This window comes from Mobula birostris, chromosome 31 (assembly GCF_030028105.1).
Source record: "Mobula birostris isolate sMobBir1 chromosome 31, sMobBir1.hap1, whole genome shotgun sequence".
Taxonomy (NCBI): domain Eukaryota; kingdom Metazoa; phylum Chordata; class Chondrichthyes; order Myliobatiformes; family Myliobatidae; genus Mobula; species Mobula birostris.
This window is the reverse complement of record NC_092400.1, coordinates 31,087,973-31,102,112: the sequence shown is the minus strand read 5'-3', so window position 1 is coordinate 31,102,112 and position 14,140 is coordinate 31,087,973. Positions and strand designations below refer to the sequence as shown.

Sequence of the window (14,140 nt, the reverse complement as noted above, 5' to 3'; positions counted from 1 at the left end):
TCCTTCAACCTTGGAGATTCTGCCTCTCCAAGGTTCATTGGGGCCAAAATGTCCTCAATTTCTTGACCAACCACGTGTGATATGACAGCAAGAGGAGCAGGCTAGTCTATCCTGAGGGCATCACAACAAAGCTGATCCTCAGGACCATAAATTGAGAACAGCGCCCTCTTGAGGTCAGGGCAACTCTAATTCAAATAGATTAGCATTGTACCTGACCTGTCCGGAACTGGGCATGAAGTGCACTGTTACCAAATGAGCTATGTTGTAGAAGCCTAAACGTTGGCCCAATCACAAATCTGCTATAAGCTAAAAACCAAGTGTAGGTTACCAGGAGGTAAAAGGCTTTGTTTACATTTCACTGACTGTGACTGCAGCACAGATGACAAGCACCAGCAAGGCAGCAGTTCCTAAAATATACATTGTACCCTCCCACCCCATCCTGCCACAGTATACAATAACATCAGCTCCTTTAGAGCCATGAGGGATCTCAGAAACATGTTCATTCTGCTGTCAGCACAGGCAGAGATTAGAAAGCATCGGGATCTCAGTAATCACCCTACACTGTGATAACCATTCATTTTTTGTGGCACTCATGATACCTGCTCATTCACATCCTGCCAGCATTGTTCTGCTGCCATTTGACATAAGAAGCAGCTCGTTATGCAGGCATGTGAAGATGAACCTAGGCACTAATTACTGTTTGCAGTCGATTAATCTATTCTGTGATGCACACTTGACAATGCTGCGTACACTACATTGAACTTACTGAGGGAGGGTTTGATTGGAGCAATGTATGTCACGTTCCGTACAACCGATCTTGACTGTGTTTATGTTCTGTGTCTTTGCTCACCTGTGTCCATACATATTTATTTATTTACCGAGATACGGTGCGGAATAGGCTCTTCCTGCCCTTCGAGCCACGCTGCCCAGCAGTCCCCTGTTTTAACCCTACCCTAATCATGGGACAATTTACAATGACCAATTAACCTACCAACCAGTACGTCTTTGGACTGTGGGAGGAAACCAGAGCACCTGGAGGAAACCCACGCAGTCACGGAAACTCCTTACAGGTGGTGCTGGGAATTGAACCGGGGTTGCCTATACTGTAAAGCGTTGTGCTAACCACTAGGCTACCGTGCTGCCCTTATATGTATATGCTTAATTGGATTCATGTCCTGTCCTCTTTTGTCCCTATGTATTTGATCATACCCTGAGCTATTATGCCCATATACCTTTGATGGTGCACATATCTGTGTTCCTGTGTTTTCACTGATGACTGTGAGGGAGTTTGTATACATTAATTTCATTCTAAAATTCGTTTTGTTCTGGAAGGAAATTGTCCCCATAATCCTGTAACTGAGGGGTTCTCAACCTTTTTTATGCCATGGGCCCCTACCCCTAACTGAGTGGTCCATGGACCCCAGGCAAGGAACCCCTGACTGTATCTAATCATCTATGACTCTGTCTTGTCATGCCTGGATGGAACACATCTATCATCAAAGTCTTCCACCACCCGGGCCACGCCTTCTCACAGTAACCACTTGGGCAGGAGGTATAGAAGCCTGAAGTCTACACCGCCAGGTTCAGGAACAGCTACTTCCCTTCAGCCGTTCAGTTCTTGAACCTTAATCACCTCAGTGCTGCAATACGATGAGCACGGTGACCACTTAGCACTGTCGTGGTCTTTTATTGTGTTCTGATTATGTCCTTTCTTCAGAATCAGAATCAGGTTTAATATCACCGGCATACGTCAGGAAATTTGTTGTCTTTGTGGTGGCAGTACAATGCAGTACATAAGAAATGAAAAATACCATGAATTACAGTAAGTGTACGTACACACACACACACACACACACACACACACACACACACAAAATAGGTAAATTAAATAAATAATGCAAAAATAGAAATTAGAAAGTAGTGCGGTGGTGTTCATGGGTTCAATGTCCATTCAGAAACCTGATGCCAGAGGGGAGGAAGCTGTTTTTGAATCGCTGAGTGTGTGCCTTCAGGCTTCTGTATCTTGTCCCTGATGGTATCAATGAGAACAAGGCACGGCCTGGATGGTGGGGGCTCTTAATGACGGATGCTGCCTTTTTGAGGCGACGCTTTTTGAAGATGTCCTAGATACTGGGGAGGCTAGTGTTTAATTTTGTGTAATTTATGCTGTTGTGAATGTTGTGTTCCTAATGCTGTGTGCTTATGATAGTGCTGCAAGGAAGTTTTCCGTTGTACATGCGCTTGTGACCATAAACTTGACCTTGATTTTGACACAGATGAATGTTGACTAATTAGAGCTCTATTTACATGCAGTGTGGCGCGTGGCCAAGTGGGTTAGGCTGATGGACTAGCGATCTGAAGGTCGTGGGTTCGAACCTCGGCCGCGGCAGTGTGTTGTGTCCTTGAGCAAGGCACTTAACCACACAATGCTCCAGTCTACTCAGCTGAGAATGAGTACCGGCAAAAATGCTGGAGGTTAACCTCACGATAGACTGGCGTCCTATCCGGGGGGCGGGGGGGGGTAGTCTCATACTCTCAGTTGCTTCACGCCACAGAAACTGGCATAAGCACTGGCCTGATGGGCCACAAGGCTCGTGACAGACTTTAATTTACATGCAATTAGAAATGTACATTTGGGGTTGGGGGGGGGGGGGGAACCATTTTTCCACCTGAAGCTGCCTTCCCAACTCCTAGGAGACAGTCGTAGCCAGCCCTGGAACACCACCTGATAAGCTCAGTGAGTTCCACTCCTGTTGGGAATAGATACTAGGCCCCAAGTGTTTTAGAGGCAAAGGAATCAATAGCTCCTGAAGGGTAGAGGAGTTTACTTTTACCACCTGTGTTCATTAGCCTTGACTATTCACCCCTTGGAGCCGCAGGAACCTGTTTCAGTTATTTCAGAGATGCCCATCTCTTTCTGCCTCCTGCCCTGAACGGTAGAACTGATGAGGTGTGGGTGTCCCTGTGTCCTGCCCGCCGAATGTGAGAGTGTGGTGCCCCTCAGAAGCGTGGATGGCAGTGACCGTGCTCTCCATTGTTGTGCAACAGGGGAATAAGGGAGCGGTCAGCGCCAGGCTGTCTCTGAGCGGCCACATGATTTGTTTCCTCAATTGCCACTTGCCGGCTCACATGGAGAACTCGGAGCAGCGGATGGACGACTTTGAGAGCATCCTGCAGCTGCAGCAGTTTAATGGCCCCGCCGCCAGTGGAGTCCTCGACCATGAGTGAGTATGGGTTCTGCCGCCGTGCGTTCTGGGCAGCAGCCTCCAGCCTTCGAGGAGACGAACTAGAGTTGTTTATTATCACTGACGTACGTCATGGGATTTGTTGTTTTGCAGCAGCCGTAAAATGCATTAATATAGAAAAAAACTGCAAATTACAGTCAGTATATATACATACACACATATATATATTTATTTCTATATAATAGTTAAATCAGTCAGTCAGTCAGTGGGTGCCGTCCCGAATCCAGGGTTGGCGGCTATGCACCTCCATCTTCTTCGATCTTGTGCTCTTTTTCTGGCCTCAGCATAACTCAACCCAGTCCATTGCCTCACATTATCGTACCAAGTGGTTCGCTGCCTTCCTGTTTCCCTCTTTCCTTGTATCATCCCTTCCAATAACAATTTCTGCAGTCCACCACCTCCTAACAAGTGTCCAGCATATTCCAGCTTCCTTTTCTGCACATTCTTCAGCAACTCCTTTACTCTCCTCGCTCTCTTCAACACTTCCATATTACTGATCTTCATCACCCATCTAATTTTCTGCATTCTCCTTAATCACCACATTTCAAATGCCTCCAGTCGTCGTTGCACTTCCTTGCATAAGGTCCACGATTCGACTCCATACAACAGACTGCTCCAGACGCAGCATTTCCAAATTCTACAACACAGCCCAAAGTCCAGCCTCTTGCCACATAGCATTGTCACTCACTCAGGCTCCAGAACGTTGATCTTGCAATCTCAATTCTTCGTCTAATTTCTGTATCACATTTCCCATCCTCTGTGACCATCTGTCCCAAGTACACAAACTTCTTGACTTGCTCTATGCCTACGCCGTTAATTTTGATACTGATTTTGGGGACTTCTTTCTTCCGTGATACTACCATCATCTTCGTCTTTGCAGCATTTATCTTCATTCCAAATCGTTCTCCCTCAGCATTTATCTTATCTACCATTCTGAGTAACTCGTCCTCAGTCTCGGCTAACAACACTGAATCATCTGTTAAATAAGTAGTGCAAAAATAGAAATTAAAACAAAGTAGTGAGGTAATGTTCCAATCACAAACAAGAGAAAATCTGTAGGTGCTGGAAATCCAAGCGAAACACACAGAACGCTGGAGAATCTCAGCAGGCCAGGCAGCATCTGTGGAAACGAGTACAGTTGACATTTTGGGTTGGGTCCTGCCGAAGGGTCTCGACCCGAAACGTCAACTGCACTCTTTTCCATAGATGCTGCTTGGCCTGCTGAGTTCCTCCAGCATTTTGTGTGTGTGGCAGTGAGGTAGTGTTCATGGGTTCAGTGTCCATTCAGAAATCAGATGGCAGAGGGCATTACATAAAAGGATTAGTATAAGAAATATTTAGATTAGATTTTTTTTAGATTAGATTATGAGGACACCCAGTCCTCTTTTATTGTCATTTAGTAATGCATGCATTAAGAAATGATACAATGTTTCTCCAGAATGATATCGCAGATACACAGGACAAACCGACTGAAAAACTGACAAAAACCACATAATTATAACATATAGTTACAACAGTGCAAAGCAATACCGTAATTTGATGAAGAACAGACCATGGGCACGGTGAAAAGTCTCAAAGTCTCTCGAAAGTCCCATCATTTCACACAGACGGTAGAAGGAAGAAAAAAAAAACTCTTCCTGCCATGAGCTTCCAGCGCCACAAACTTGCCGATGCAGCTTCCTGGAAGCACCCGACCACAGCCGACTCTTGAGTCCGTCCAAAAACTCCGAGCCTCTGACCAGCCCTCTGACACCGAGCACCATCTCTGCTGAGCGCTTTGACCCTGAAATTAGATAGATAGATAAATGGTAGAAAAGGAGACCAGCATGGCGAGGTACTGTTCATGGGTTTATGGGCCGTTCAGAAATCTGACAGTGGAAGGAAAGAAGCTGTTCCTAAACATTGACTGTATGTCCACCTCCTCCCTGATGGAAATCATGAGAAGGGGGCATGTTCTGGATGATGAGGGTCCTTAATGATGGATGCTGCCTTTTGAAGATGTCCTCGATGCTGGGGAGGGTTGTGACCGAGATGGAACGGGCTGAGTGTATTGTATGATCTCTGCACCTTTTGCATTGGAGCCTCCAAACCTGCCGGTGACATAACCAGTCAGAATGGTACACCTGCAGAGCTTTGCGAGAGCAAGAGTAGAGTAGAGTAGAGTAAGGAGGTCTGGCTGCTGTTGAAGGAGGTGGTCGCTATGGAGGCTTTTGGTGAAGTTGCTTCCTTGTGGGGTGATTTGCTCTCAACAAGGGAAGGAGTTGGATTGCAGAGGGAGCTGTTGGACCTGCCACTCAGCAAGCGCAGGAAAATGATGAATGGTGAAGGATGTGCAGCTGCAGACACCTGCTGAGAAAATGATCTGGGCCAGGGGTTTCCACCTGGAGTCTACGAACCTCTTGCTTAATGGTAATGGTCTACGGCATACAAGACAGATTGGGAGCCTCTGATCTGGGCTCCCTTCCAGTCACAGAAAAAGCGAGCAAAGGGCTGTGAGGGTCAAAAAGAACAAGAGCTTTCAGATTCAGAGAGGTGTAGGAATGAGTTGGGATGAAAACGTAACTCTCCTTCTTGTTGGCTGTCACTCATTTGTGTTTCTATACAGCGTTGTCTTCTGGTTCGGTGACCTGAACTTTCGGATTGAGCAGTACGATATTCGCTTCATCAAAAATGCCATTGAGAAGAACAAGTTGGGTATGCTGTGGGAGAAGGACCAGGTATGGTCAATGGCATGGGCATTTCTTGTATCTTGTCAGGACGTGGAAGGAAGCCATTCAGCCCATTGAGTCTATGCTGGTTCTCAGAGCAATCCCATCAACACTACTCCCCCACATTTCCCTTTAACCTATTATCACTCCCCTGCCGACCAACTCCGGTCAATTCTCCCACCACACACCTACACAAGGGGCCATTTACAATAACCAATTAATGAGCCAGTCAGCGCAGAGGGATCCAGAGCACCCAGGGGACAACAATGCGGGGAATAGGCAAACTCGACAAAGGCAGCACCTCCAGTCCTGTTGCCCGAAGAGGCTGGAACCATGAGGGAGCAGTGCTCTCTGCCTGCCATTGTGCCACCGGTCCGTTCTTTCAGGTGTCACAACCAGCACCAGGCCATCGTTAAGATAAAAGCCCTCTCTAAATCCAGCAAGGGTATCTTTATGTTCAGAAAACATGTGGCTCAAATGAGGATGACATTTCACTTCAAGGTCCAAGTTTCACTCCAGCCTGGAACATGGGATACTGTTGTGTATTTAATTTATCAGTAATATTTGATTAATACTGTAAATGTATTGTTTGATTCAGCATTCTTTGTGGTTTAAATAATTTATTACAGTTAAATGTACAAAGTATGTGAATGTCACACGTCATGTCGCTACCACGTGATACGTGCACACCTTCGCTTAAAGTAAAAACTAACTTAGACTCGCATTTCAGACTCTCCATCTTTTCTGTTAAATTGATTTTATGTTTTGGAGTTACAAAACATGATAGTGGTGATGAGTAAGTTTTAAAACGATCCCAAGATGGCTACCTACCTGTTGAAACACAGCGAGATGTTCGAGTTTTTAAAAAAAGCGCAGCAAGAAACGGGTGAGAAAAAGCAGCGCTGTGTGTGTTTATTCGGAAGGGGAAGAGAGAAATGGTCAGGTTTAAAAACAAAGATAGCAAATGAAGAAATTCACAGGTTCCTGAACAGTGAGTACTGGGCATTAATAAAAATTAAAACAAAAAGCAGAAATGGTCCTCTTCCCGCACGTCGACGCATTGTCTCACTGTGTGAATGCTGAGGGTTGCTGCAGCTGTTTATTTTCCCCCAGTCAGGACAAGCGATAAGTGCTGGTTCCAGAATATTAGTGTTGCTTATAACAGCGGGACCACAGAGCTCCACTTTGTGGAGCAGGACAGTGACAAGTGGGTCTGTACTGAGAGTTAATGACAAATACCATACAATCTGTCCTCTCTGTGTTCTTGGCCCAGCTTTACCTCAGTTAAATCCATCATGGATATTCAGCTACTCATTTTGTCATTGCCTGAGGAAATGGGCCTGATCAGCAGGTGTGTTGTCATGACAACACAGCCATTTTGGGAAATGCAGAGTGATAAAATTCAGGTGTCTTGAGGCCGAACAGAAAGCTCTCCATCTGCCTGCCAAACTGGAACGAGCAGACCGCAGGGGTGTAAGTTTGAAATAAGGAGTGAGCCAGTGCAAAAACATTCAGGTGCAGGGTGTTTTAAGATTGGTTGAGACCTCCTTTGCTATTAGTTTCCTCCCTTTCTTTAATGTGTGCCTGCCCCTCAGCCATGCCGCAGGCTGTCCACCCTGAGGGTCCCTAACTTCATGTGCAGCTGGTACTCAATCAAACTGAGTCTTTCTTTGAACTGCACACAGGAATTTGCCAGTGCATGTTCTTGCTCTCTCAGCCCTTGATGTCCAGTCAGCAGGCATGTCCTCTGTTGTGTATTTACTATTTAATATTTGAGTAACATTGCAAATCAAAGACTCAAATTGCATTTATTATCAAAGAACGTATAAATTATACAGCCTTGAGATTTGTTTGCTTACGGGCAGCCGCAAAGCAAGAAACCCGAAAGAACCCAATAAAAAAAAATAAAGACCAACCCCCAGTGAGCACAGAGAAAAAAAAAACAACAAATCATGCAAACAATGGAAGCGATCGACAGCAACAGCATTCCGAACCAAACGGAGTCCTTGGATCTGAATCTTTGGAGCAGCCCAGAGCAGGCCCAAGGCCTCAGAATCAGTTCATCGTATTAGCTGGGCAAATCAAATATGTCCTTGATTAAGCATTCTTTATTTGTTTAAATAACTCGTTATGGGTTATATGTAAAAAAAACACGTGAGTTGCACGTGTCACGACGCTACCACGTGATGCGTGAAAACACAGTACATTAGCTTTCCTGGGCTCCGTCGTTTGGCTTTCAATTAGTTGAAGGTTTTGGAGTTACATAACGTAACACCCTCCTGCACTGAGCACGTACTTCCATCTAGTGATGCTTTGGCGCTCTCCGGTGCACAGAGCCCATTCTAAGGTGGTATTTCAAAGTGCAGAGAAGTTATCCTCCTGTTCTGGACATTTTTTAAAAAACTCATTCATCATTAATAAATCTGTTGATACTTACCCTGTATAATCCCTGAAGTCTAAATGCAGGACGCGAGAGAGATTATGCCCAGGGTGGAAGTGGCTAATATGACGAGGAATGCATAATTTTAAGGTGATTGGAGGAAACTATAGGGGCGATGTCATAAGTAGTTTTTTTACACAGAGAGTGGTAGGTGTGGAATGCACTGCCAGAGGTGGTGGTGGAGGCAGATGCAGCAGGGAAATCTAAGAGACTCCTAGATAGACACATGGATTTTTAAAAATTTATTGAGATACAGCTCAGGGTAGGCCCTTCTGGCCCTTGAAGCCACACCACCCAGCAACCCCTCCCCCCTAATTTAATGCTAGCCAAGTCACTGGACAATTTACAATGACCAATGAGCCTACCGACCGGTACGTCTTTGGGCTGTGGGAGGAAACCGGAGCACCCGGAGGAAACCCACGCGGTCACGGGGAGGGCGTACAAACTCCTTACAGGCAGCGGCGGGAATTGAACCCGGGCTGCCTGTACTGTAAAGCGTTTGGCTAACCACTGCGCTGCCGCGCTGGAGGGCTATGGGGAAGGAAGGGTTAAATTGATCAGAGTAGATTAAAAGGTTGGCACAACATCGGGGGATGAAGGTCCCATACTGTGCATTCTATTCTGAGCTCTATATTCTCTGATATGCAAACCCATGTTAAACATCATTTCCCAATGAGGGCATTTGTTTACATGCTTAATGTTTCAATCCTGAAACGTTTCATTCCAATACCATCAAGAAATTATAGGTGGATGGAAGGTTAAAAAAAATGTTCAATCCTGTTTTCAAACCCTGAATAAGTGTCACATCCCCAGCAGCCCACTGGAATCCCTGGCCGACGATTATTCAAATTGGAGTAGCAGCACCCAGGTTGACATTGAGAGCCTCAACTCCCGTCGCTGGGAGTACGGAGGATGGATAGCACCAACTCCCTAGCCAAACAAGCCAGTACTTGCCCAAGTACAGCAGTGTCTGCGGGTCCCACGTTGGCCTCATCAGCAACTCTCAGGGTCTACAGATCTGGAATGGGAGTAAGTCATTCATCTTCACTCTGAAAGCACTGTTTGTGATGAAGGAAGAGATGGGCACTCAGTTTGGCTATCCCGGACCAGTGAGCTGTGAGCGCCCCCTGCAGTGAGTTCGTGGAACTGGCTGTACAGAATTAGAGGCAATATGCTCCTAGCTGTTGTCATTCCACGACGTGCCCCTCCGTATTTTCCCGCCAAGAAAGATGTCCAATATGCCCTACTCCTTCGGTATCATCAAGAGGATGTGTCCACAATTGTCATGGGGAAATGTTGGAGATGGATTGGCCATGTGGTGAGAAGAGAGGGCCAACTCCATCATCAATACAGCACTTCACTGGACCCTTGAAGGGCAGAGGAAACGCGGGAGACCAAAGACAACTGGGCACCGTACCGTAGAGGCAGAAATGAGGATCCTGAACTCTACCTGGGGCACAGTAGAGAAGATGGGCAAGGACAGACAGAGATGTAGGACCTTCATTGCTACCCTAAATGCCAGAGGCCTAACGGGCTGTGAGCAAGTACCCCTCACTGGCAGAACAAGCAAACCAATCTCAGTGTCCTTGCCCAGGTCAACGTCTCCAACACTGAAGGTCGTAATTACACTCAGTTTACTACATGGCGCAGGCCATGACGTGTTGCCAAACATCAGACTGGTTATACAGACACTCTGTCCTAAATTTGGGAATGTGAAGATATCGCAGGCAATCTGGGAAAAGAAATTCAAGGAACAAGTCAAAGTCTGGATGAAGAAATGAAACATCCCCATTGGCATTTTGGCCTCTCTGTCCTGTGACTGCTCAGAGTGGAGGAGAATTCAGGAATAGTATAGAGAAAATTTTATTAATGTACTGGGGCATACGGAAGTGGTGGAAGAAGCAGACCTCACCAGCTCATCTGCGGCAGATTCATAGAGTCCTCCAGTTTGGAAGCAGGTCCGTTGGATCACTGAGTCCACGTTGACCATCAAGCACCCATTTACACGGATCCACGAAGCTGTGAGAGAAGTGTGCAACATCGAGGCTAAGAAGCATGGCGGCAGGGCGCGGGCCCACAACCGATCTCGGTGACCGAAACCCCGAGGAAGGTTGAAATCGTCAAGGCCGGTGTGGAGGGTGAGTGAATGTTCCGCGCCATCTACCAGCCTCTCGCTCGCTGCTTTCGGACGAAGCTGTCTGCGTGCGTTTGTGTCTCTCCCTCTCTCCCCCTCTCCCTCTTCTCCCCCCTCTCCCCCTTCTCCCCCTCTCCTCCTTCTCCCCCCTCTCCCCCTCTCCCCCTCTCCCCTCCTCCCTCCCTCCCTCCTTTGATGCTGTCAGAGGATGGTGCTGGAACAAAGTTTAATCAACACAGTTTGTGGATTGTGGACTCTAATTCACGGTTCGATGAGTTTCTAGCTTTTGTTGTTGCTCCTTTTTTTGTCGCTGGTTTGGGTGATTTTAAATCAGGGCAGCCTGCAAATAAGGAACGCTGAGTTGGACTGAAGTCTACCTTTTGACTTTGTGCTTTATATTCTGTGTTTTTTGCTTGTTTTTCTGTTGCCGTTTGCATGGGTTTTTTTGCATGTGGGGGTGTGGGGGGGGTTGATGTTTTTTTTCTTTGAACGAGTTCCATGGTTCTTTTTCGTTTCGTGGCTGTCTGTGGGAAGACGAATCTTAATGTTGTATGCTGCATATATACTTTGATAATAAATGTACTTTGAATCCTTTAAACCACAGATCTGGTGCCTTGGTCACAAATATCCACAGTATGTCAGCAGTTTGGCTGAGGTGACTGATGCGTAACATTTCCAAGTTTGCTGATGGAATGAAATGATGTGGGAATGTGAATAGTGAGGGAAAAACAAAAGATCCTCAAGAATACCTCACAAACCAGAAAACATCCGTAGATGTTGGAATCCAAAGCAACACACACAAAACGCTGGAGGAACTCAGCAGGTCAGGCAGCATCTATGGAAAAGAGTAAACAGTTGACATTTCGGGCCGAGACCCTTCATCTGGACGAAGGGTCTTCTTCATCCTGATGAAGGGTCTCGGAGGCCTGAAACATGAACTGTTTGCTCTTTTCCATAGATGCTGCTTGGCCTGCTGAGTTCCTCCAGCGATTTATGTGTGTTGCTGAAGAGTATGTAGTTGGATAAGTGAAATGATGGCTATCAATGTGGAAGAGACCGCACAGTGTGGAAATGTGTGAGGTTAATACCGATGGGAGAAAATCAAATACTGAATGGTTTACAGTTTTTAAATTAATTTAAAATTGTGAGAGATTGAAAAATGTTGATGTTCAAAAGGACTCGAGAGTGCGTCTACAATTACAATTAAAAGTTAATGTGTAGATTTATCAAATGGAAGACAAATGGTATGGTGCCTTTTATTGCAAGAGGATTTGAATACAAGTATAAAGATGTCTTGTTACACTTACATAGGGCTTAGTGCTTGGTGAGACTACAACACCTGGAATGTGTGAACTTTTAGTCTTTTTATGCAAAAAAAAAAGGACATATTTGCTACATTTGGAGTGTGGATTCGTTCCTAGGATAGCAGGCTTGGCATATGACGAGAGATTGAATGTTCTCTGGAGTTTCGAAGGCCAAGAAACAAAATACTGCGAGGTCTTGATAGGGTACATATCGGCAATATGTTTCCCTTGAGGAGACCAGAAGGAGTTCACGGTCTTAAAACAAGGGTAGGTTATTCAGGACTGAAATGGTGAGAAGTTTCTACAAGCTGAAGGTGGTGAATTCTTCGGAATTCTCTACACTAGAAGTCTGTGGATGCTCAGTCATTGAGGAATATATATGATTTCTGGATGTAAAATGAATCACAGGATTGTAGAAAAACATAAGCAATGGTTTTCAGGTTGGAGATCTATTGCTTTGACAGAATAAGAACTGAATGGCCTTCCTTATGCTCTTGGAGCCTTCCATTGGTCCTGAGTTCATAGCGCCCTCTCCTGGTCACATCGGTTCTGAGCAGTCTCTGTGTGTTTCTATTCAGTAAATCAGCTATTTTTCCAGCAGAGGTATAGACTGCCCTCTGTGCGTTTGATCAAATTAAGTTTATAAAAAATAATTATTTGTTCAAAGTTATAAGGGTGGTGCAGCAAAATAAGTCGGGATGAAGCAAACATATTGATTGAAATAATTCAGAGTCCAGTGTCTGCCTATCATTGCCTTCCAGTTAAAGACTGGCTATTTAAAATATATCTTAATATCCTCTCCAAAGTTGAAGAAGTAAAATAAAAGAGGAAGATGAGGAGAGCACACAGTCCGTAGGGTCAGAACGACAGTGAGAGTTCAGATTGATGGGTTGGCGCATTTTTTATTTGTTCAAGTCTATTGATTGAATATTTCTGGTTTTAAGTTCTTTACATCTAACGTGAGCACATCAGATTTGAAGAAACCATAAATCCAGTGGAACAAAACTGAACCACTGCTTAATCTGGAAAACAAATGAAAATCAAACTTTGCCGGAAGTATCCAACAGGTCAGGCAGCATCTGCAGGGAGAGAACCAGTTAGCGTTTCAGGTCAGTTACCTAGAATGTCAGCTTTGTTTTCGTTGCTCCTCTGATAGTCCACCATCTCCAACAACAACTCCTTGCTCAATATTGAGAATTAGACTTGATTATGTGTTTATTAGGACCCACCACCTTCTAATATAGAGATGAGATTGAGCCGAGGTTGACATTTGTCAATTGATGTTGAAATAATTTGCTTGCCCTGGTCAGTACCCAGCTTATTAACAATACTACTTGTCTTTTGTCAGTTGAACATTGCAAAGGTGATTGAGCCTGCACTAAACGGATTTCAGGAGGGACCTCTCAACTTCAGGCCAACGTACAAATACGACGTGGGCACAAACACATTTGACACCAGGTAGGACTGCTCCGACCTTCTCTGCTTGTGACACATGGGATGTTTTTTTATTTGTGTTGACCTTCAGTTTGGAAAGTCATTAGATTGTAGAAATTTGAACACACATTGATCGTGCAGCTTAACTAATTGTATTTGGTCACTCCTCACACAGAATGGGAGACCTTAGCAAATCTCATCTACCAGGTGATGAATTTAAAACTATACCAATATACACTCCATCACAGGAATCAGTCTATTGAATTTTCACTGGACTCCTACTGTATCTAAAATAGCACCTATATTTCAATGGGGGTTAAGACCATAAATGATAGGAGCAGAAATTAGGCCATTTGGTCCATCAAGTCTGCTTTACCATTCAATCATGGCTAATTTAATCTCCCTCCCAACCCCATTCTCCTACCTTCCTCCTGTAACCTTTGACACCCTGGCTAATCGAGAGCCCGTCAACCTCCATTTGAAATATACCCAAGGATTTGGCCTCCACAGCCATATGTGGCAATGAATTCCACAGATTCACCACCCTCTGGATATGGAAATTTCTCCTCATTTCTGTTCTAAAAGTGCATCCTTCTAAGGCTGTGCACTGTAGTCATAGACTGTCCCACTATTGGAAACATCCTCTCCATGTCCACTTTATCTAGGGCCTATCAAAATTAGGTAAGTTTTAATGAGGTGCTCCCCTCATTCTTCTAAACTCCAGCAAATATTGGCCCAAAGCCTTCAAACACTCATGTATGATAACCCTTTAATTGCTGGGATCATTCTGGTAAACTTCCTCTGAACCCTCTCTACTGCCAGCGCATCTTTACTTAGATATGGGGTCCGAAACTGCTCATAATACTTCAAATACA

The 14,140-nt window shown here is 45.1% G+C and overlaps 1 protein-coding gene across 3 annotated transcripts in view; it reads left to right on the top strand.

The window, feature by feature from the left end:
- Nucleotides 1-14,140, top strand: part of inpp5jb (inositol polyphosphate-5-phosphatase Jb) — a 108,842-nt gene that overhangs the window by 75,126 nt on the left and 19,576 nt on the right. For all 3 annotated transcript variants that reach the window (XM_072247630.1, XM_072247628.1, XM_072247629.1), the window contains exons 6-8: nucleotides 3,049-3,224; nucleotides 5,851-5,962; nucleotides 13,180-13,289. In XM_072247630.1, the coding sequence (XP_072103731.1) occupies nucleotides 3,049-3,224; nucleotides 5,851-5,962; nucleotides 13,180-13,289 (398 nt within the window). The remainder of the gene's footprint in view (nucleotides 1-3,048; nucleotides 3,225-5,850; nucleotides 5,963-13,179; nucleotides 13,290-14,140) is intronic.